This window comes from Aptenodytes patagonicus, chromosome 27 (genome assembly GCF_965638725.1).
Source record: "Aptenodytes patagonicus chromosome 27, bAptPat1.pri.cur, whole genome shotgun sequence".
NCBI lineage: Eukaryota > Metazoa > Chordata > Aves > Sphenisciformes > Spheniscidae > Aptenodytes > Aptenodytes patagonicus.
In genome coordinates this window covers 1,994,871-2,017,568 of record NC_134975.1, presented here as the reverse complement: position 1 = coordinate 2,017,568, position 22,698 = coordinate 1,994,871, and the positions used below count along the sequence as shown (strand labels likewise).

Sequence of the window (22,698 nt, the reverse complement as noted above, 5' to 3'; positions counted from 1 at the left end):
CACCCTGATCCTTCTCCAGCATCACCCCCAGATACCCTCCAGCATCACCCTGATCCCCCTCCAGCAGCACCCCTGATCCCCTCCAGCATCACCCCCCCAGCATCACCCTGATCCTTCTCCAGCATCACCCCCAGATACCCTCCAGCAGCACCCTGATCCCCCTCCAGCAGCACCCCTGATCCCCTCCAGCATCACCCCCCCAGCATCACCCTGATCCCCCTCCAGCACCACCCTGATCCCCCTCCAGCAGCACCCCTGATCCCCTCCAGCACCACCCTGATCCCCCTCCAGCAGCACCCCTGATCCCCTCCAGCATCACCCCCCCAGCATCACCCTGATCCTTCTCCAGCATCACCCCCAGATACCCTCCAGCAGCACCCTGATCCCCCTCCAGCAGCACCCCTGATCCCCTCCAGCATCACCCCCCCAGCATCACCCTGATCCCCCTCCAGCACCACCCTGATCCCCCTCCAGCAGCACCCCTGATCCCCTCCAGCACCACCCTGATCCCCCTCCAGCAGCACCCCTGATCCCCTCCAGCATCCTCCCACCCAACCTGCCACCCCCAAGCTGCACCCAGCGCTGCCCGCCCACATCCCCACACTCCAGCTCGGGACAAACCCGGCTCTTTGCTCCTCCAAAGATCCCATTGCCCCAGCAGGAAAGGGTCAGAAATGGGGGGGCGGGAAATGGATGTTTCAGCCTCCAATGGGCATTTTACAAAAGTCTTGGCAAACACTTGAAACGTTGCTGTGCCCTGAGCGGTTGAGGGCTCTGGACAGGATCGGCCGCTCCAATTTTGTGTCCTCTACAACGCCAAAAGCATCTAATATTTTCAAGAGAAACTGAGCTCAAAAAACCCCCTTCCATCACTCACATAGGGGACCGGCTGCAAGGCTCGCCCCGCTGCAGCAGTCGCCCCCTCATCCCTTCCCACTAGCCCCCGTTGCCTATTTTTCCCCGAGAAAGGCCTTTGGCAAAAATCTTAAACGAAACATAAAATCCCCTCCCAAAATCACCGGCCCAAGATATTGCTGTCAGCTAAAACTCTTCTAAAAACAATACTTGAAAATTGTTGAATTGCTTGAAAATGCACATTCTTTGCTCCATCTTCCAGTTTCAGCGTCCTTGAGCTTATGTCCAAATGCAATGGGATCAAGAAACATTTCTCTTCCGTTAATGGGAGATGAAAATAGAGGGTGAGTTATTAATTAACAGAGCCATTAACGACTTCCCATCCTTGCTGGTGGCACAGATGGGTTCCTGCTGCAGGTGGGGGGGAGATGATCCCCCTTTCCCTTATTTCCAATGACAATTCCTGGAACAATCAAGAGACTGGGGACAACCACAGTAGTCAGAGAGAGTTTTTCCTTCGAGAAATACTGTTCTTGCTGCAGAAAATTTAAATTTTTCATCACTCTGCCATTAGAGGGATTAAATCTCCCCCTCCTGCCCCATGGGATCCCATTTCTTTTGGCTCCTCTGAAAATGTGGCCCCAAAAGAGTCTGATATTGGAGTCTGGGGGCGGTTCGTACGTGGTTTGGTGCACAGAGTTTGTATGCGTGCACGTGTGCACCCGCATGTGCATGGGTATGTGCACATTTTCAGGACGCCCACGCTCCCCCCAGCACCCGGGCAGCCCCTTCTCCCTTGCCGTATCCCAGGCTCCTTAGTTCGAAAACTCAATGACTGAACATTTTCCACCCAAATCTGGTTTTCAGCTGCATTTTTGCTGGCTTGGTTTTCACTAGGAGCGTTATTGCCGGCTTCAGCTTTTTCAAGCCTTGGTTTGAAAACAAGAGCCAAGGGAGGACACACATATTCCTGTGTTTGCCCGACGCATACGCCCAGCAGCGAGAATTAAAGCAGGTTTAATCCAGTCTCGATTTTCCAATTTCTCCTTACGGGAAACTGCCCTCACCCAGCTCCTGCCTTTTCCAAAATGACACCCACCGGTGAGCCGAACCTGGGCAAAAACAATAACATGCCACCCACTCACCGCAGTTAAGACGAGCACCCTATACTTAAGGTTATTTAGGAAGCAGAGGCGCGTTCATGCCAATGGAAAGTGCTGGATTAAAAAAAGAAGCTCCTGTGTCATTGTGGACCATCTGGCTGGGAAGGGGGTGACTAATTGCACCTTACAACGCGACATCTAAAAATATAACGAAGCACGTTGAGAAAGGCCAAGCTGCGAAGTTAAGTTTGTTGAACTTCAACTGCTCGACCATCCTGAGTCACCAGGGATGGAGCATCAGGCCAAAATTTCATCACAGGTGACCCCAAACACGCCCAGTGTGATTTTTCACATTGTTTTGGGCAAATACGGTGCAGCTGCCTCGGCACGGCCACTTGTGGAAACCAGCACTGCGCCACGGTTGCTTTGACTCTTAAGAAAAGCCATCTGTGCTTGTGATTTTTAAATTAAGTTTACCGGACGCGCTCTCAAAGCAAGAAGAACTGGGCTGGTTTTCTTCCTTCCAGCAAATTCTGGATGGCTGTTACAATTTTATACCAAATAAATTTATGGCTTTCCTTGCTCCGGCACGCTTTCTGATCTGGAGCTTCCAGTAACTCAGCAAGCTGGGAAACGGTATTTTCTTCCAGGCCTTATAGAAGAGCGCAAAACACTATAAAATCATCCCACCGCCTAATTAATTTGAGGAGCCACAGGAGGAAACTTGGAGCAGGAGATGCTAGTGGGTAAGTTGCACCGTGACATGGAGAAAACCCACTTTGACCTTCAGTGAAATAAAGGTCCTGATTCTGCCCAGGGCAGACAGCAGCTCCAATATCCACCCGAATGGAGAAACCGAGCTCAAAGCTGTGGCTCTAAAGTCGTAGGATTTGTCTTGGAAAACGGTTCTCGGAGAAACAGCTTCGCCCCCCCGCGAAGCCCGGGTTAGCCAGGGACCACGGTGCTGTCAACCCGGCGCCCTGCCCCGTGCACGTCTTGTCTGAAAGGACAAGATCCTCGGGACACACAGATGTTTGTCATCAGCTCCACCGCAGTCACAGCAAATTCACAAACGCGGCTCCATTTCTGGGAAGAGACTTGACTCAGGACTATTATCTGCGCTGCCAAAGATGAGATGTTGGAGCTGGAGATCGCAATTAGTCCTGATCCATGGAAGTAGAGGAGAATCTGGCTATCGATTTCAGTGCAAGTTGCCTCAAACATGGGATGCCAAATCCATTTCAGAAGCAACTTGCAAAACACAAAGGCCTGAGATGAGTGTTTTTTGCTTTCTTTTATAAAAAGGCCTATTTGGGGATTTGGAGCTAATCCATGCTTCGTGCCTCAGTTTCCCCACCTCTGCGGGTGAGTTCCTTTGCAAAACACATGGATAGCCACTGATGGAGAGTGCTGTATAACAGTCAAACTACAGGTGCTGTTAATGAACGAATATAATCTTAATTCTGGTCACATGGATGACACCCTCACGTGCAATTACTTGCTCCTATTATTCAGGGCAAGATTTGCCCTTGCGTGAGGGCAAACCGCAGCCCGGCTCTGGTGAAGAACCAGCCACAGGACCAGAAGCTGCACTCTCTGCATCCCCCAGTCATACCCACCCACCGCCTCCCAGAGCCGTTCATTCAAAAGATGCTTTTCCCAGGAGACCGAATAGAAAGACGGGACAGTAACACGCCTGTCGCTCACATCCCTGCGCTGGAGGAGCCCCTTTCTGCTCCGCTGCTCTCTAAACACAGCGGGACCTGAGCCGGGAGAGCTGACCCCATGCCAATGGGTGCTGATAAGCCTCTTCCCACCTGTGGAGGGATCAATTAAACTCCCATAAGTCACTGAGCTGGAGCTGATGAGGTTTTAATAGGAGTGAGAAGAGCTCTCAGTTATGCCCTTCCCAGAAACACACTTGGAAGGTGCGATCCGGTCCCCGTCACCACGCCGCCGAGCCTCTCTCAAAAGGCCAGTTCAGGTTTAGTGACTGTGAAAACCTTGTGATTCTCCCACCCAACCTCCCACGTTCTTGGAAAAAGCCAATGTGACTTTTCAAACATCCCTATCCCTATCTATTTATGGAATTCATAAATAGAATATTTATCTATTCATTTCCACGCAGTTAAAGGTGAATTTTCAAAACATTTCCATTTCCCATTGAGTTACAGCTCCCCTGCCCAGCCCCACACAGATCCGGACCCCAGGACAGAAGCTGCTTTGATATGCACAAAGCTCAACAAACCAAAACACACCCAGAGCCCTCAACCAGCCCACCAAGCAGTGCATCAGGGACCAAGTTTGGGAGCATGCTGGATTACACGGAAGAGGACCGCCACCTGAGCTGGCCCAGGTCAAAGCCAGCGGCAGGATCTCGTGAAGGTCCAGAGCCCGTCACATTGGTCGAGGTGCAAATATGTGGATTTCCAGTCGTGAAGACAAGTCCTACTTCATATGCGCTAAGACGTGCTTTAAATAGTCGGCTTGGCCCGCCGCGTCCAATGGGAAAATCTCCTGGCAAATGTCACAAGCCTGAGCATCCTCGGAGGCGAGGACGGCACCTTGCCCGAGCGTACCGTCCTCCAGCATCCAGCCCGGCATCCAGGATGTCTGCGAGGAGCGAAGGGGAAAAGCGGTCAGTGGGAACAGCAGAGGCAGCCTTTTTTCCAACCCCCAGCTGCCTCTAGCCTCCATCCCGGGGTCTGCCACGCCGAAGCGCAGCCTCCAAAAGCAGACACCGGGTTTTTGTGCCCACAGAAAGGCTGGGCTAAGGGCTGCTCCCCCACGCTGGAGTCTGGGGGAGCTCGATTCCCCCCCTCGCTCCATCCTTGCCAAAATCCACTGGAGGATCCTGTCTCCGTATGGCATCTGAGCATCCCCCATCGCCCGTCGCTTATCCCTCAGCAGCTACAATCCCTATCCAAGCCAGAACTTGAGAAAAGTGCTTTTGTAAGAAGCAAACTGGAGTGCATTTGTATTTTCCTTTTTGTGCCATTATCATTTAAGTGCTGATAAGGCACATTAGGGCTTTACCAGACAGACACCACTTCCACTTCTTTCTTTCTTCTCCTTCTTTTTAAGAAAAGAAACTAGCTTCTAAATATAGCCCAGGCTGAAAATCAATAGCTTTCCCCATGAATATGTAGCCACGGCAGCCATGAAATTATTTTTACAGGCCTCATTTGGGAGAAGGAATTAAAGGAAATGGGCTTGGCATTATAGGGACCCTCACCAGTAAGTCCAGGATTGGTGTCCCACCCATAACACACATTGTGAAGGCTTACCAGGAGGACTGAGGGGCCAGAGTTTAGGATGTATTTGGAAATCATCCTTTTGGGGGTGTATAAATCAGAGAGAATAAAGGAAATATTTAAGAGCTCATTTAATTTGCAGATCCATAGGAGGCTGATACAGTTTTCCCCTCCGAGACTGAATCGCCTGCTTCAAGGGTTCCTCAATGCCTCAGAAAGGATCACGGGAGGGACTTCTCCCAAAGTGCATCAGGTGCTGCTTGGCAGCCAGATCCCAGGGGCTTTTATGTACCTAATTCCCCTGGGAACCAGAGAATTGGGTGCCTAGAGACTTTTTCAGGACATAACCCTAAACCTCCACTCTGCCACAGCTTCCCATGTGTTACAGCACGGCTGATGGAGAGGGTGCTGAAGATTGACAGATGCCATTATGCTGGGAAAAGCACGCAAAAGTCACAGACAAAAATCCCCGTCAGCCTCACAATTTACCTTCACAGGTCCTCGGATCTCTACCGGGACTTTAGCCTCAGCAGGCAGAGCGCTTTCGCTGGGAGCATCTTCCCTCCGAAGGGCTTCTGGGACTTCATAGAGGTCCAGAAGAGTCAGGAAGGAGCCCACAACTGGACTTGGTACCACCAACTCCTGCGGGCTGCAGCAAGCTCTCACTTCTTCCTTGGAGGTTTTCACGGTAGGAAGCATCCTACAGGTTTTCAGCCACGTGTCTACATCCACCTTCTCGCTCCTCTCTGCCTTGTTGCTGCCAAAAGCTACAGCGAGAGCCGCTCCTCCAGTTCCACCGCTGAAGACATTGCTGTTTGCGGCGCTTGGCGGGTACTTGCCATCGAAGCCGGGCACCGTGCCGGCAGCGTGCAGCTGTGCCAAGGGATGAGCAGAGCCCTCCGGGTCGGAGGCGGCGGATGCCGGGGCCTCTGAGCATTTCTGGTGGCTGTCCGGTGGCCTTTCCCCTTCCTCCGTGAGCATATCCTCCGTGCACTGGATCGGCAGCGACACAGGGATATCTTTGAAAGAAAGCAAGCCAGAGCAGTCATTCCTGGGACTTTAATGGCGTTTGTGTTTTCCCTTCCCATTGCCTCATTTTCCTTTTGCACTTGTGAAACAACCGGGCATTACCTCCTTGTTGGCAAAGCTCACCCATCCCCATTGCTCGATTAAATACGAGCCTGGGGACCAGCGAAGAAAGGGCATCCGAGGACAGCCGGAGAGGGCTGAGAGTCGGAGGAGTATTAGCTACCTTAGGAGACGTTGAGACATCGCTGCGTCCCCAAAAGCCAGGCTGATCCCAGTAATGGCTTTGGTTTAGGTCCTGTTTGGAGACATTTATTTGCATGCCAGCCCCAGGAAGGTCACACAGACGGCAGAGCTGCGGGGAAAGGAGGCGAGCACAGGGGTGGGGAGCACACGAGGCTGCTGGTTTCACAGCACATGGCAACTGTTTGCCCGAGCCAATCCCTCCTGACCACAGAAAACACCCTCTAAAGTCAGGAACAACGTGCAAAACCCTGCGGGAGTGATGTGACTGCTTGGGGGGGACAGACGAGTGCATGGACCATGGCCAGGGGACCGGGAGGGAGATTTCTTGGAAAACCAGGCAGGCTGCTGGGGAGGGCAAGAACATTTCCCCGGGCAGTTTCCAGGCTGTGGAGGCTCCACCGCCACGCCTGCTTCCCAAAACCACTCTAGGCAATGGGTACCATCTGCCCCATGCTCCTTCCCCCTCTCCCCAGGGGTGAGACGTGTGAATAGCAGCAGCACGCCTGCGGCGGTTTTAACATGACTCTAAGCAGACACACGCACACGTTACTCCGCGTTTGATGGAGAAGGTGAAGCCAAAAAGCCACAACAGCCAGCACGGGTTGCAGAGCACGTTTCTGCCTTAAACCAGCTTCACGTTACCCCCACTTCCCGCAGCAAATTTCTTGCCAGCATCAGGACAAAGGTTCAAATCACACTTGTCAGCCCGGATTTGCAGTTTCAGTGCACCCTCCCCGGCCCCGCTGCTTACCAAGGATGGGTCCCTTCCTGGCAATCAGCTTCTGGAGGAGCTTGCCCTGCTTGAGGCACAGATCCTGCAGCCTGGTGACCTCCTCACAGAGCTGGAGGAATATTTCTTCCATCTCCATCGTGCCTGATCAGGAGAAAAGCAAGAGGAAATGACCGGCTGTGTGTTATCCAAAGGCAGCGAGGAGCTTCCAAGGTTACCCCGAGCTGGTGGGATGGGGAGGACCAGGCTTGGTCGTGCTGCAGGATCCCTGGATATCCCACGTGCTCATGCATGCGGGACTGCAAAGAAAGAAGCACTCCCAGTTCTCTTAAAATTTACACAGAAAAAAACTGAAAAAGGAAGTGATTCTGTCCGAGTCAGGGGATAACTGAACGGCCAAGCTGGGCTTTTCCACCTCTCAGCCCACAGCTGCTGCAAGCTCAGCTCCAAACCACCAAAAAGTCCCATTTACTGAAAAATCTACCTGGAAAAAGTTGCATTTCCCATTCACTTAGTACCAAGGGATCTAATTTTTTGTGCAGTGGTGTGAGAGCAAACAAACTCCCGACAACAAGCCCAAACGGGGAACGATGTCCAAGCGTGGGGGGGCACAATTCCCCTTTCTTGAGATGCTCAGCCCCGAGCTGCCCCTTCTGCTCTCAAAAATACCCACAAATGAAAATCTAGCTCATACCCACACGGTATGTGTTAACCAAATATTGTTACTACGAAGAAAAATCTCTCTGCGTTGTGTTCAACATATTCCTCCTTGCTTTAACAGCTGTATTGTGGATTGGACTTTCCAGTTTTACCATATTGCACCAATTATTACCAGTCTGAAAGATAATAAATAAAATCAAAGCTTGGTACAAATCTGCAAGCCATCTGCAAAGTACGTTTTAATTTGAAAGATTTGTGTCATCTCAATTAGCATAAACATGCAAATCGGCTTTGCTTCCTGTCACATTTTCCAGGTTCGCTCCTGCTCAGTGCTGCAAATTTAAGCTCCAGCTCTGTAATTAAGGGACTTGGCTGATCGGTTTGATGGAGCCTCCTCTGTCGCTCGGGGCGATGTGGATTCCCCGGTAGGGGCGAAGGGCAGAAATCCCGACCGGCCTGAAGGAAACGCACCCGGCGCAAGGAAAACTGCAGACAAAATGGTAAGGTTCGCTTCCAGTGCAGGGTATTCCTGCACTTCCCACGCCACAAACAAGCCGTGATGGTAACTGCATCGTATTTTCGGCTGTTCGGGTGCCACTGATTCTTAAAAACCAAGGATAAACATTTTGCATCCTCCAAAGCAGCTAACTCCATAGCTAACATATCAAATTAAAGATTAAGAGGATATATTTTGTCTGAGAGTTATATATAACTATGCCAATTAATTATTAAGAAGTGTGTGATTTGGAGCTGTCATTCCCAAGCAAGCCTGTATTGATTTTGTACGATCCCTGCTGGTTTTTTCAGTAGTTAACTGCTCCTTCATTTCCCCCAAATTACTTTTGTGACACTAGGAGGACGGCGCACCAGGAGATTTTAATCTCCTGCATAACCTGAAAAGCATTTCACAAATTGCAATTAAAGGAAGCAATCCGACAACACAAAAATCCTGGGGAAATCAGATGCTCGGGGTTCACCGAGCGGCTCGGAGGGGCAGGACCTGCTTTCAGCCGCGTTCTCCCTCGGTGCCGGGGAACAGGGCTGGTTTAATGCAGTGAAAAGTCTGTCCCCACCCCGTCCCCCGCGACACAGCCTGGCATGGACCCCGTGAAGCCAAAAAAGCTCCATTTTCCGCAGAAGCGCACTTACTCTGGCGGGGGGCCCTCCTTCCCCCGGCCGGGTGGTTGCGGCGCGACATCGGGCTCGGCGAGTCACAGCTGAAAAAGGTTCAGCAGCAGCAAACTTTGGGTTAGGGAATTTCCCCTTCAGTTTTTGTGCTAAGAGCGAAACCTCTGCATGGCAGCGAGGCAGGAAACAAAGCGGCAGTGAATTACAGGCAGCCGCTGCGCAAACCCAGGGTTTAAATTTAGCTCTGAAAAGCACAAGAGACGATTATGAAGGCCAAGGGTGGCCTCATGGCGGGTGAGTGTTGGCTCCTCTCTGCACCGTGCTGGGTGAGGCAGGCGCCTTTTCTGTGACTCAGTTTCCCCCCGCCTTTCTCTAGCGACTCGTTAGTGCTTTAACATGGAGGCTGCTGGGTATTTGTGCGTCTGCGGTGCCCTGGAGCCCTGCCCGACTTATCCCCTGTAAGGCAGCTAATATTCAAGCTAATATCCCAATAATCCAAATTAATACTCACTCTGCCGCAGGTCAAATCCCCCAAATCCTCCGTACAGCGCAGGAGCCAAGGCAAAATCCTCAGATGGGTGATTAAAACCCTCCCAGGGCTCGTTCCTCCGGGATTCTGGAGAAGCCGCTGGGGTTTTCCCCGTCGCCCTCCTGCGCGTCTCGACCGCAGCCTCTCTTCGGGTGCACAGGGGGTTTGGGGGCTGCCCGTGCCCTTCCTTGCAAGCACAGGAATCCCCTGCCAAAGGGCTCATACCTGAAGGGGCTTTGAGCGGCTCTTTCACACCACCAATATCTCACCTGGCTTTTTCCGGGGAGATTTTGTGCTGTGACTAACAGCTGCTGATCCTCAGGCCGAAACTCCATGAAGACACCACCATCTAGTGTTAAACACGGGTCTTGAGGAGGCGGGAGATGGGGCGCTCGGAGCGGGGGGCTCACCATTCGGGGCTGCCGCCTTGTCGCACGCTGGGGGGGATCACGGCCCCGTCCCCAAGCGCAGGCTGGTGGAGAGCAGCAAGCTGGTGCATCGGCAGGTCAACGGGAAGATACAGACTAATAAGGGATGACACAGAGGGATGGGAATAATCAGCAAGTTCCTGTGTTGATAGTCTATTTATAGCAACCGGTGTGCTCGCAAAAAATATTACCAGCAATTGTTGCATCCTGGTAAAAACGATGGTAAATAAACTCCCAGCTGTGGCGAACCGCTGCCCCCGAGCCGGGAAGCTCAGGAGGCTCCGCAGCGCCCGCGGAATAATTAATAAATGAGAATAATAACAACAACAAACATGGCATAAACTAAGGGACAAGCGTGGCTAGGAAGGGCGTTGGCACCGTGCCGGTGCCTCTCTCCTGCTGCCCGGCAGTCGGGCAGTATAGGACCTATAGCTCCCGGCAGCACCCCCAGTGCCAGGCCTTTACTGGTCCCCAGCACACCGGGGGTCAGGCCCCTATGGCCTCTATAGGCCCCTGTGGCTCCCAGCACCCCCAGCGCCAGGCCCCTCTAGCCCCTATGGCCTCTATAGGCCCCTGTGGCTCCCAGCACCCCCAGTGCCAGGCCCCTCTAGCCCCTATGGCCTCTATAGGGCCCTGTGGCTCCCAGCACCCCCAGTGCCAGGCCCTTGTGCCCCCCTGCGCCCCCCTGTAGACCCCTGTCTCCGCCGGTACCACGGTGCCAGGCCCCTATAGCCCCTATAGGCCCCTGCCACTCAGGATACCCCCCGTTCCAAACCCATACGGCCCCTATAGACCCCCTGTCCCCGCCGGTTCCTCTGTGTCAGGCCGCCGTCGCCCCCGAGAGGCCGGCTCGGGGCCGGCGGGCGGCGCTAGGACCGCGGCGTCGCTCGCCTGGCGGGCGGCGCTAGGACCGCGGCGGCGCCGCCCCGTGCACCTGTACCCCGGGGCGGCGGCAGGTGGCGGCGGCGGCGACCCCGCCCCACCCGCGCGCCAGCCCCGCCCCGCCCCGCCCCGCCGGGACGGCACCTGCGGCCCCGCGTCCGCCGCCGCCGCGGAGCCGGGTGAGCGGGGGGGGCTGCCGGGGGGCGGGCAGGGCAGGGCGAGCCGGGTGCCCCGGGTGCCCCGGGTGCCCCGGTCCCGGTCCCGGTCCCGGTCCCGGTCCCGGTCCCGGTCCCGCCGCAGAGCCGGTGCACCGGGCATGCCCGTGCGTACTGGGGAAGGGACCGGTCCGGAGCCCCCCCTGGGGAAGGGGTGGCCGGTACGCAGCCCTCCCCCCGCCTCCCTCCCGGGGGAAGGGGGTCCGGTGGGGTCCCGGTGCGGAACGCCCCCCCTCCCGGGGGAAGGGGCGTCGGGGGGGGGGGGGGGGCGGGGTGTCACCGGTACGGAGCCCCGCCCCCTCCCGGGGGAAAGGGGCCCGGGGGGATCCCGGTGAGGAGCCGCTCCCCGAGGAAGGGGTCCCCGGGGGGGGGGTCCCGGTGCGGAGCCCGGTCCGGGGATGACGATGCGGAGCCCCCTCGGGGAAGGAACCGGGGGTCCACGGACGGAGTCCCCCGGGGGAAAGAGGAGCCGGGGGGACTCGGTGCGGAGCTCCCCCCCGGGGGAAGTGCGGGCGGGAGGGGTCCCGGTAGCGGAGCCCCTCCCCGAGGGAAGGGGGGACCGGGGTGTCCCGGGACGGGGTCCCCCCTAGGGGCAGGGTCTGGGGTCCCGGAACGGAGCCTCCCCAGGGAAGGGGGGCCCAGGACGGAGCCCCCCACGGCAGCCCAGCGGGTCCCCGGGGCTGCATGGCTCCATGCACCGCGGTGGGCAGGATCCGGCCCCCTTTTACCCCCACGGGACATCCCAGCACACACACACCCCCCGGCGGGGCAGAGCTGCCACCCAGCCCGTCTCCGGGGGTCCCAGCCCCCCCCCCCACCGGGAGTGGGTCCGAGATCCCGAGGGCTCATCCCAACCGGGGCAAGGCCAGCGGCTCGACAGCGGGAGCCCCGTGGGACCCCGCCCTTCGCACCAAGCAGCACCCACCTTCCCCTCGCACCCCCCGGCATCACCGGTTCCTAAAACTGGAGCTGTGCCGCGATGCTCCGGCACAAGGAGCCGAATCTCGCCGGCACTGCCAACCGCTTTTTGGCACCGCCGGTAACAAACCTGGCAGCGGCGGGGTTGCAGGGGGTGCAGGATTGCACCCCGCTTCCCACTGTTGGCTTTTTGCAATCCCGACCACTTCCGACATCGCAATCGTGGCCTCCGGCTCGCTGCCACGTGGAGCGCGCGGCCAAGTCGACCGCAGCCACCCTGTTTGCTCATGGTGGCGTGTCGGTGTTGATTTGCTTTTATTTTATTTATTTCCCCCCTTTTTTTTTTCCCCTCGGCTGCCGGGGGAGCGTCTCTCAATTTCTGCCTCTCCCTGTGATTCCTCCCTCCCGCGCCGCGGAGGATGCTCCAGCTGCTGCCAAATTCCCACCAAAACCCCTTTTCCCCTCTTCCAAACCTGATCATTTTGGCATTGGTTTTCCCGGGTGCAGGGCGAGCCCCATCCCAACATGGGGTTTTCGGGATGGGCTAGGTGGGACGGAGCAGCATCAACCCCTGGGTTTGCAGGGCTGGTAGCAGAGAGTGCAAGTGCGCCAGGAGCTCGCGCCGCAGCTCGTTGCAAAATCCCCCCCAGCCCCTTTTGGGGGATTTTTTTGGTTCTTATTTTGCTTTTTGGCCCCTTTTTGGGAAGGGATTGGGGAGGGGGTTTGGGGTTGGAGCCCCCTCGGGAGCTGCAGCTCTGCTGTTGTGCACAAACCTGTGCCCTCTCCCTGCGTGCACGAGTGCCGCCCTGGGGTTTATTAGCATCGCACGGCTAACGAGCGTGCTTCGTTAACATGGTCACAGCAACGCGGCAGGCAGGAGACTCTCGGAGAGATGCGGAGATAGTGGAAATGGGGTTTTCCTCCCCAAAATGGGTTGCTCTTTGCCGCTCGCCTCCTTGCACGGCAGCAGCTTGCACCGTGCAACGAAAGCATGGGGGCTCAGGGGCGCAAGTGAGGTGGGAGCATCTTTGATCAGATATGAGCAGAAATTGAGGTGGATTTATTTTTTTCCTTAATTTTACTTCTCTCCCCCCCCCCCCCCCCCCCCCACCGTGGGGCCAGTGCTGTCCGGTCCCGCCACAACTCGCGGATGGGCGCCCTTGGCAGTGAAGCGTGGTCCGGCCGCCAGCTTTGATCCCCACGGTGCTGAAAGCGGTGACCCCGGGGACCGCCTCGTCCCTCCTCCTCTACGAGCCGAAGCTTCTTCGCCCTTGAAGTTGCTGGCAGGTGCCCTTCTCCGCTCCGGGGCTGCACCATTTCCAAGGCAATAAAAAGAAAAGAAAAAAAGAAATAAAGAAAGGGGGGGGGACCCCCGAAGTGGAGGAGGAGGAGATGCCGGTGAATGGCTCCCGCGGAGCTTGTCCATGCTCCGGCGGCAGCGGCTCACAAAGAGCAGCTGCGGGAGGTTTGCTTGCGGTGGGAAAGCTCAGCCGGTCGCGGTGCTTTCGCCGGGTCCCGGCAGAGGATTTGTAGCCGGTGCTGAGCTCTCAGTGGCCGCCGCACCGGGCAGGGCATCGGACACCGAATCTGCTGCTCTAATTCAGCCAAAACCGAAGCGCCGCGGGGTCTTGCACGTGTTTTCCTTCCCAGCAACGCTGCAGGCAGGAAAAATACCTGGGGAAAGGCTCTTTCCATGCAGCCAGAAATATTCCGGCAAATTTTGCAGCTTTATTTTAGCTTCGTTACGATGCTCCCGGTGTGCATGGGGAGGTTGCAGGGGGGATGCTGCAGCAGCTGGCTCGGTCACAGGAGAAACTGCTGGGGATGTCCGGCGCTCACGGTGGCCAGATCCAGCACATCTCGCAGCATTTTTCGAACCTCGCTTTTTCCTGGTGGTTTATTTTTAGCATGGATTTACAGGCTGGAAGGGCCACGAGGGGAGTGGATTTTACAGGTCTCGCTTGCTACCTTGCAGGGAGTGACCTTTATATTAATATATAATTAATATTATATTAATATAATTAATATCAAGTGGATGCACCCGAAGTGCATCCAGTCTGTGAATTAACCTGCGGGTGTTTCTCCTTCTCCCCAGGTTAGTGGAGCAGAGCAGATCGTCATGAAGCACCCCGAGACCCCACGTCCCTGAAACGCCCATCACCACAGGGAGGACCTTCTGGAAACCACACGGGAAAAAAAAATGAGGCTCTTCCGGAGACGCTACAGCCCCTTGAAGGTGGCTTTGGCGGGCGCCGTCTTCGTCATCTTCCTCTTCATCCTGCAGAAGGACGTGGGGGACAAGGACCCGAGTGAGGAACCCTGGTTGAAGAACATCGTCCAAGGCAAGGACCAAGTCCTCGACCTGATGATGGGGGCGGTCAACAACATCCGAGACTCGATGCCGAAGCTGCAGATCAGAGCTCCAGTTCGGCAGGAGGAACCGCTGCCCAGTGCTCGCTCCTGCCTGCCCGGCGTCTACACGGCGGCCGAGCTTCGGCCGCTGATGGAGAGACCCCCCCAAGACCCCGCCAGCCCCGGAGCCGACGGCAAAGCCTTCAAGAAGGATCGATGGACACCGGAGGAGACGAAGGAGAAGGAGCGAGGTTACGAGAAGCATTGCTTCAACGCCTTTGCCAGCGACCGCATCTCCCTCCAGCGAGCACTGGGACCCGACAGCCGCCCGCCGGAGTAAGAGCCATCGCCCAGAGCCGTGCCGGTCCATTTGCTCCCGGGGGGGGGGGGGGCAAGTTTAAGGGGAAATAAAAGCGGATTCGGGAGCGGGATGTCACCAAGCATTGGCAGGGGATCGAACGGAGGAAGGGCTGAAAAAATACTTCCCCCCCCCCCCAAATTTTTGTCCTCTTGGGGTTATTTTTTAACAGCAATGGGCAAAAGCCAGCAGCAGCTCTTTGTGTCTCTGCGTACCTGCTTGCAGCCGGGTGGCTCCAGCATCTTCCCCCCCCTTTCCCTCCCCTCCCTCTTTTATTTCAGTCAGCTCCAGTAATCGGACTTTTTCTTTTCTTAGCCGAGTGGAACAGCCTCAGACCCCGCTGGGGTGGGGGGGCGAAGGAAGCGGCGTAAACTCGAGAGATTTCCTCGCCTGCCCTCCAGCCATGGGCTGCCGGATTAAAGCATGACCCCCCCCACAACCGCTGCCGGCTCGGGGGGGTGGGCTGGAGAAGGCATGGGGGGGATTTTGGTGTGGAAAAAAAGGCTTGAATAGGAGGTAGAAACCCAGCCCTGGTGTGGAAACCGGCCCCCCCCGCGCCGGCAGGCGATTATCCGTGCTTAGCAGGTGTAGCGGTGACAATGAGGGGGACACCGGGGCTGGGCGGCCGGCAGGAATGTGATTCACTCGACCGGCGGCGGGGGGAGAGGTAGAAATCAATTGAAATCAAAGCGGCGACGAGCTGAGCGCCGCCAGGGCTGGGAGCCGCTTTCCTGCCGCGGGGTTTGGGAGGGGGATGAGGGCTGTTTTGTTTCTGTCGTGCCCCCCCGCCCTGTCTTGCTTAGATCTCTGCTTTTCTCTCTCGGAGGTGCATCGACCAGAAATTCAAGCGGTGCCCCCCCCTGCCCACCACCAGCGTCGTCATCGTCTTCCATAATGAAGCTTGGTCGACGCTGCTGCGGACGGTGTACAGCGTCCTGCACACCTCCCCGGCCCTCCTGCTGAAGGAGATCATCTTGGTGGACGATGCCAGCACGGATGGTGGGTGGGAGCCGTGGCGGGATGCGGGAGCTGTGGTGGAATGCGGGAGCCAGCGGGATGCAGGGACCAGAGGGATGCAGGGAGATGCCGAGCATTTTTCCATCCCTGGGAGCAGCAGTTCTGAGCCACTTGGAGAAGCAGCTCATGCCAAGTCTCCGAGCACCCCGGGATGCATCCAACAGTTCTTCCACGTTGTTTCGCATCCACCTGGGAGCTCCGTCGGGGTTTTTCCCTTCTCCGGCACTGCTGTTAACCCAGCCCTGGATTAAAACCGGGCGCTCCTCCCACACCCTGCAAATACCTCGTCCGCCGGCCAGCTTGCCCGCCAGGCTGCAATCCTCATTAGCTACACCCAGAGCAAATTAATGATGTGGTTCAGTGTCGGGGCACTGGAGAGGAGCGGACTTTGCCCTCACCCCAGAGATAAATGCTCCCTTTCTGCTCCCGGTGTCTGCACGGGCTCCCAAGGAGCAGAAACCTCAGGGCAGTGCAGGGGTTTATTGCCTGTGAGCTTGGCTCCTGCTGCGGTGGAGACACGGGTCGGATGCTCGTGAGACTTAGGGTCCCTTCCCAGGACGGGTCTCCGGACATCCCAGCTCTCGCTTGGCCATTCCCAGCTTTTGGCTTGGCTGCATCTGCCAAGGAAGGAGAGAAATCCCAATTTCCCTGGGTGAGACCTTGTCAGCTGTCCCTTCCCGCGGTGACGGCTCATTTGCTCGGTCCCGGTGACTCTTTAGCCGCAGGGCACGAGACCTTCTCACCCCGTTGTTCCTCTAATCCCTCTCTGGTGGAGGATTAGACAGGGCGGGTAGCCGGCTCCTTTGCAAAACCCACTTTCTTTAGCCAAAAACCCTCTTGGATTTTGGGGGAAAGGAGGCTCCGTCTCTCCCTGAGCCCATGGCCGGATCCAAACCCAGGTGCGGGGTCTGAGCGGGGGCTCCTGCGAGGGGCAGGAATGGGATGGGGACAGCAGGGTGAGCTGGTGGGGCGCAGGAACCAGCATCTCCCCTCTCTGATGGAGCCAGTTGCTCTTTCCCACCTCCCCCCCAGACTATCTGAAGGACGAGCTGGATCGCTACGTGGAGCAGCTCCAGATCGTGCGAGTCGTGCGGCAGGAGGAGAGGAAAGGGCTGATCACGGCACGGCTGCTGGGGGCCAGCGTGGCCAGCGGGGAGGTCCTGACCTTCCTGGATGCCCACTGTGAGTACCCACCTCCCAGGGGTCCCCAGGGAGCTGGGGCAGGGGTGAAGTTGTCTCCACTCAATGGCCAACCCTTCCCTGTGTCCCAGGCGAGTGTTTTCACGGCTGGCTGGAGCCCCTCTTATCCCGCATCGCCGAAGAGCCCACGGCCGTCGTAAGCCCCGACATCTCCACCATCGATCTCAACACCTTTGAGTTCTCCAAGCCCGTCCAGAACGGCAAACAGCACAGCCGGGGCAACTTCGACTGGAGCCTGACTTTCGGCTGGGAGGTCATCCCGTCCCAGGAGAAGCAGCGGAGGAAGGATGAGACCTTCCCCATCAAGTAAGACATTGCCGGGAGGGATTTTTATCCACTTCGGAGCTGGTGTGATGGTAGCAAAGGTTGGATGAGCGCTGGGAACGCCATGTCCGGACCCAAAGGCTGCAGAATGAACCGGCTGAGCGTGCGTGGCTGCTGCAGGGTGCTTAGGGAGGCACGGCCAGGGGTGCTAAAGAGCTGGGTGCCCTGTGCTGGGAAACTGCCCTTCCTCCAGTCATTTTCACTCCTTTTTCCAACAAATTGGGTTTTTTCCTGTTGGTTTTGGTGCCTCTGGGCGGGCGATGCTGTCCCTTCCCAGAAGAGCTTCCCTTGTGGGATGCTTGGCTTGAGGGATCTTGGGTGGCTTGTGCCCGGGAGAGGATGCTCAGGCACGGTCAGAGCCGTGGGGCTGGCAGAGGAGAAACCTCCCCTGGGGTTTGGCAAATGTGGAGCCATAAAGGACCTTTTGCAAAAACACCTTTGAATTGTCTCCAGCCATCTCTCCGCTCCTGCAAAGTCTCTCGTTAAGGTTTTAATCGCTGTCTTGCATCTTCTCGCTCTTGGATACCCAGCTACCTGGGCGCAGGGTGGGCACCTGTGCTGGCACAGCAGCAAGAATATGTCACCTGTGGATCGGACTGCACCGAAAACCCTATTTTTACCCCCTTATTTTCATGCAGAGGAACCCTGAACAGGTTTTCCTGCTGCACTTTTCCGTTGGTGTCCCACAATAAGCTGGGTGCTCCCACCGGGAGATACCAGACGCCCTGCCTGGCCCCGTCCGCATCCCATCCCCTGGCCGGCGGCAGGGCTGGCTTTGTGCAGAGGTCACCCGGGAGACGTCCCCCTCCCAATAAAGGTCCCTTTTACCACGAGCCGGCGGTTTGGCTCCCGGAGGCGTCTCATCTCCGCTCGGCAGGAACGCAGCGGCTCAGCGAATCCTTTTTTTTTTTTTATTTTATTTTTCCTGAATAAAAGCAAGTTTCTGTTCCAGCCTCTTCTAAAGATCAGATGGAAAAGATTAGAGAAGCCGGAGGAGTGAATGGGGCACCGGCCACTGAGCTCTAATCTCCCCCCTTCTTTTCAGTGATAGGTTTTCAGTAACAATATCCCCCTTTCGCTTTGAGTCGAGAGCTGGCAGCAAGGCCCCTCAGTGTCATGCTGCCGCCGCCACCTCCGTCCCCTCCTGGCAGCTGGGTCTGGCCGCTCTGCCAAAGCCACCACATCTGGGGCACAGCTGGATGGGGCAGGGAGATGGGGGGACACAGCTGCAAAGTGCTCACACCCACCATGAGGGCCACGATGTCCCCAAAACTCAGACTTCTGCTTTTCTATTTTTATTTTAACCCTAGTTTTTGCCCCCCTTCTCCCTCCGCTGTAGGTCCCCAACCTTTGCCGGTGGCCTCTTTGCCATCTCCAGGTCCTACTTTGAGCACATCGGCTCCTACGACGATCAGATGGAGATCTGGGGGGGCGAGAACGTGGAAATGTCCTTCAGGGTAAGGATGGGTCGGTGCCATCTTCAAAGGGCGTCTTCAGGGATGCTCCTTGTTGGGGGGCACAGGGGGGGTTGGACCCCCCACATCTCAGGCGTTGCCTCCCCGTAGGTCTGGCAGTGCGGGGGTCAAGTCGAGATCATCCCTTGCTCCGTCGTGGGTCACGTCTTCCGTTCCAAGAGCCCCCACACCTTCCCCAAGGGCACCCAGGTCATCTCCAGGAACCAGGTCCGCCTGGCCGAGGTCTGGATGGACGACTACAAGGAGATCTTCTACAGGAGGAACCAGCAAGCCGCTCAGATGGCCAGAGAGGTACCGGGCACGCCGGCGGGCTTCTGGCTCTCCCAGGGGGGCCTGATCCTGCTGGGAGCTCAAGCCCGAGCAGAGGGAGGAGGTGGGCTCAGCCTGGAGATCGGAAAGCAAATGCAGGTGGAAAGATGTAGCCAAAAAGCGATTTTTTACTTTTTCTATTTGGCCATAATGTTTTCTAGTAGAAAAACATCGATTTTTTTAAAAAAACTTTTAATATTTTTTTTACAACACCAAAACATCGTGCTGTGATGCCAAAATGTCCCAGCCCTCTCGGTGAGCGGCCAGAGCCCGAGGGTACCTGCCAGGGACTAGGGATGTCTTGCAAGACCCCACCACCGGTCTCGGTCCTGGGCACGCTGTGACGGATGATGACAAAGCCAGGAGGACCCCTCAGCTCTGAGCCCTGGCTCAGGAAGGTTTTCTTTGTTTTTTTCTTGCTGGCTTCAGAGATTAGTTTAATTTTCTCACGTGACTTTGTCGATAGAAGACGTATGGTGACATTACAGACCGGCGCAAGCTGAGGGAGCAGCTCCACTGCAAGAACTTCACCTGGTACCTCCAGACTGTCTACCCCGAGATGTTTGTTCCTGACCTGACTCCAACTTTTTATGGAGCGGTAAGCACGGGGGTGCCCGGAGCATCCCGCTGGGCTCAGTCCTTGGCTAGAAATAGCCACGGCAGTGAAGTCCCCAAAAGGTTGGGTTTGGGGGTTTTGCATTTAAACCAGCGTGCTGGAGGGTTTTGGTGCAGCCGCGTCCGTCACCAGGTCTGTCACTGGCTGGTGGGGCCGGTTCGGGCTCTGGCTGACGGCAAAAGAGCTGGAATCTGGCAGAGCTGGTTTGGGGCGAGTTTACGGGGTGGGGGACCCGCGGGGACGTGGCATCAGGTTAAATCGGGCGAAAGAGCTGAAAGCTTCCACAAGCACCGTGCCGGCATTGGCATGCACAGGATGGACTTGAAAAACCGAGCTGGGAACAGGCAAGATGCAGAGCGCCGGCTCCGTCCCCGAGGATGGAGCTGCCAAAAAAAGCCCCTTTCCTCCAAGCCGGGTGTTGGGGTCTGAGTCCAACCCTCCTCGGCCGGGGCAATGTGAAAGCAGCCGTTGGATGCAGCGAGGGCCGGGCGCTGGCTCCCGTCCAGGTTTTAATTCACCTTTGTTTCCTGAAACCTCGTCCTGGGCGGCTCTCACCTTTGACTCGGTGGGACGGAAGCATTGGTGCGGGCATTCCTCGCGTCCTGGAAAGGACAAGGGACCCGGACACAGCGCCTAGTACCAGGATCGTGTTTGTACAGCAATAATTAAAGTGCCCCGCAAAGCCCAAACCCAAGGCGGGTCCCTACCCCGAGCCCTCGGAGCCCAGCTCACCCCCCTGCCCCTTTCGTCCCCCGTCCCCCGCAGATAAAAAACGAGGGCACCAAGAGCTGCCTGGACGTCGGTGAGAACAACCACGGTGGGAAACCACTCATCATGTACCCCTGCCACGGGATGGGGGGCAACCAGGTGGGCACCCATCAACCCCCAGCATTTTCCCCTCCTGCAACCCCCCTGTTTTTCCCCTGGGGGTTAGTTTCTCAGGGCACGGCAGCATGACGTCCCCTCTCTGGTCTTGCCCCCCAGTATTTTGAGTACACAAGCCAGCGGGAGCTGCGGCACAACATCGGGAAGGAGCTCTGCCTGCGGGCGGGCTCGGGCTCGGCCGAGCTGGGTGACTGCCAGTACCGAGGGAAGCCTGGCCGGGTGCCAGCCAGCGAGGAGTGGGACCTGGCGCAGGTGAGGAGATGCATCTCCACCCCAGGAATCACCCAAGGGGATGGTGGCATCATCCCCACCACGATGATGCTTCTCTGCTGCTTCCCCTCAGCCTCATCCTTTCTTCATCCCACCGGGTATCGCTGATGCCATCTTTATTTTCGGCAGGATCGGCTGATTAAAAACCCAGCCTCCGGTACGTGCTTGACGGCACGAGGGAAGCACCCGGCGATGGTTCCCTGCGACCCAGTGGACCCCCACCAGCTCTGGTCCTTCACCTAGGCGGGGAGCAGAGTGGCCCGAGCCCCCGGCCATCCCCAACCGCGCTCAGGAAACCAGAATCCAAAAAAACTTCCCCCCCCCCCCCTTTTTTTTTTTTTATTTAAGAACCAAAAGCCTTAAATATGCTGCATTTCATGGTTGCCTTGAACTCAGCCCCGTGCCTTTGGAGCAGGGAAGCCCGGGGAGCCAAGCTTGGCCGGCGGTACCCCACGGTGCCCAAAACCCAGCGGTCGTAGAGATGCCTGAGGATGCTCTTTGGTACCTGGGTGCTGCTCATCCTTCCCCTCCCCGGCTCCAGCCAGAGACTCTTAAATTCATATCGGGCATTGAAAAACACATCCGCGGCGCCCCGCACGTGAAAGCCGGGTGGGAAGCTCCTTCCAGCGAGGAGGAGGACGGTGACCGGCCGTGCGGCTCATCCTGCGGGAGGGTGGCTCATGGTTTGTTGTGGCCCTGTGCGGGCAAGGCAATCCCCCCCCCCCCCCCAGCACTGCCAGGGGGCTGCCAGGATCCGGCCCTCGCCCTCCGTGGCACTGCAAGCATCCCGCATCGCTGCTGCCAGGATGGGAGAAGTTGGGCTCTCTGCCTTAGATACCAGGCTTGATTTGGGGGGGGCGGGGGAAGCTAGATTATTTTTTTTTATTATTATTATTATTATTATATGATGATGATTCCTGGGTGCGATTCTGCTCGTCCTTGTGCTGATCTGGAGGAGGGGTTTTCCCCGGGTGGCACGGCCCAAACACACCGCGGCATCCGCCCGGAGAGGCTCTCGCCAGCGCCCGGGCGCAAGATCTCCTGCCTCCCCTGGTTTTCTTCAAGCCCGACTACTACTGTAGCTGCTGCTTTCATTGCCATTTCATTTGGGGGGGGACAACCCCTCCTGGAAGTGGTGTGGGGGTGGGAGAACCTGTCTTTGGATACATGACCTCAAATAAAGAGATGATTTATTTTACAGACATCCCATCTCCAGCTTTCTCTGAGCTCCCACCCCTCGTCTAGTTTAATTCCTCTCCCTCTTCTTGCCCTGGAAGCTCCTTTTTGCAGCCCAAAAGTGGGTTTAAAGCCACTTCTGCGATGAGGTGTCACATTTGGTGTGGTTGAAATTTGGGTTGGGTTGTCCCTGTGCCGAGGCAGAGGCTTCGCTGCTGTCCCTCACCGTGTTCCATTCTGTGCTGATAAAACAAATAAGTGATTATTTGGAGACCGTTTTACCCATGAAATCTCGTGTTTTCCTTAGAGATAAGAGCAGAAATGCAGCAGGTGCTTTTTTTCTTTTGGTTTTTTTTTGCCTGGGTGAACCGATAATCACCGCTATCACAAATGCTGTTTTCCAGCGACTGCTCCAGCAGTGGAGCGAAAACCTCGATGCCACAGATTCACCCCCCGGAACGGCCTCAATTTCTTTGTGAAGGGGGAAAAAATAAAACTCTTTTGGCCAGAAATCAGGTTTTTATTACAAACCATCTTGGTGTTTCATTTAACCTCAAAATAATGCCCCATGGAGGTCGTGCCCGGTCCCTGCTCCAGTGCTGGCTGTATTGGGTGGGGTGGGATTTTTTGGAGGGGGTGAAGGTCTTGCCCTGCATTTGCCTCAATTTCCCCATCCCAGGGGCGATGCAAGCACCGTTCATGTGTTGGATAAAACTCTTGGAGGCATCCCGGGGATAAACGC

General features: G+C 56.6%; 1 protein-coding gene across 3 annotated transcripts; it reads left to right on the top strand.

The window, feature by feature from the left end:
- Positions 1-8,310: 8,310 nt before the first annotated feature.
- Positions 8,311-21,076, top strand: GALNT6 (polypeptide N-acetylgalactosaminyltransferase 6). 3 transcript variants are annotated; one of them, XM_076360459.1, is made up of 11 exons: positions 8,311-8,374; positions 14,070-14,662; positions 15,511-15,683; positions 16,734-16,883; positions 16,973-17,207; positions 18,565-18,682; positions 18,791-18,991; positions 19,476-19,607; positions 20,391-20,492; positions 20,610-20,762; positions 20,910-21,076. In XM_076360459.1, exons 2-11 carry the CDS (start codon positions 14,175-14,177, stop codon positions 21,021-21,023), a joined length of 1,866 nt encoding a protein of 621 aa, XP_076216574.1. In that variant the 5' UTR covers positions 8,311-8,374; positions 14,070-14,174; the 3' UTR covers positions 21,024-21,076. The 3 variants fall into 3 exon arrangements, with proteins under 3 accessions (XP_076216574.1, XP_076216575.1, XP_076216573.1); XM_076360460.1 differs by lacking the exon at positions 8,311-8,374 and adding an exon at positions 10,983-11,020; XM_076360458.1 differs by lacking the exon at positions 8,311-8,374 and adding an exon at positions 13,140-13,261.
- The last annotated feature ends 1,622 nt before the right edge of the window (positions 21,077-22,698 follow it).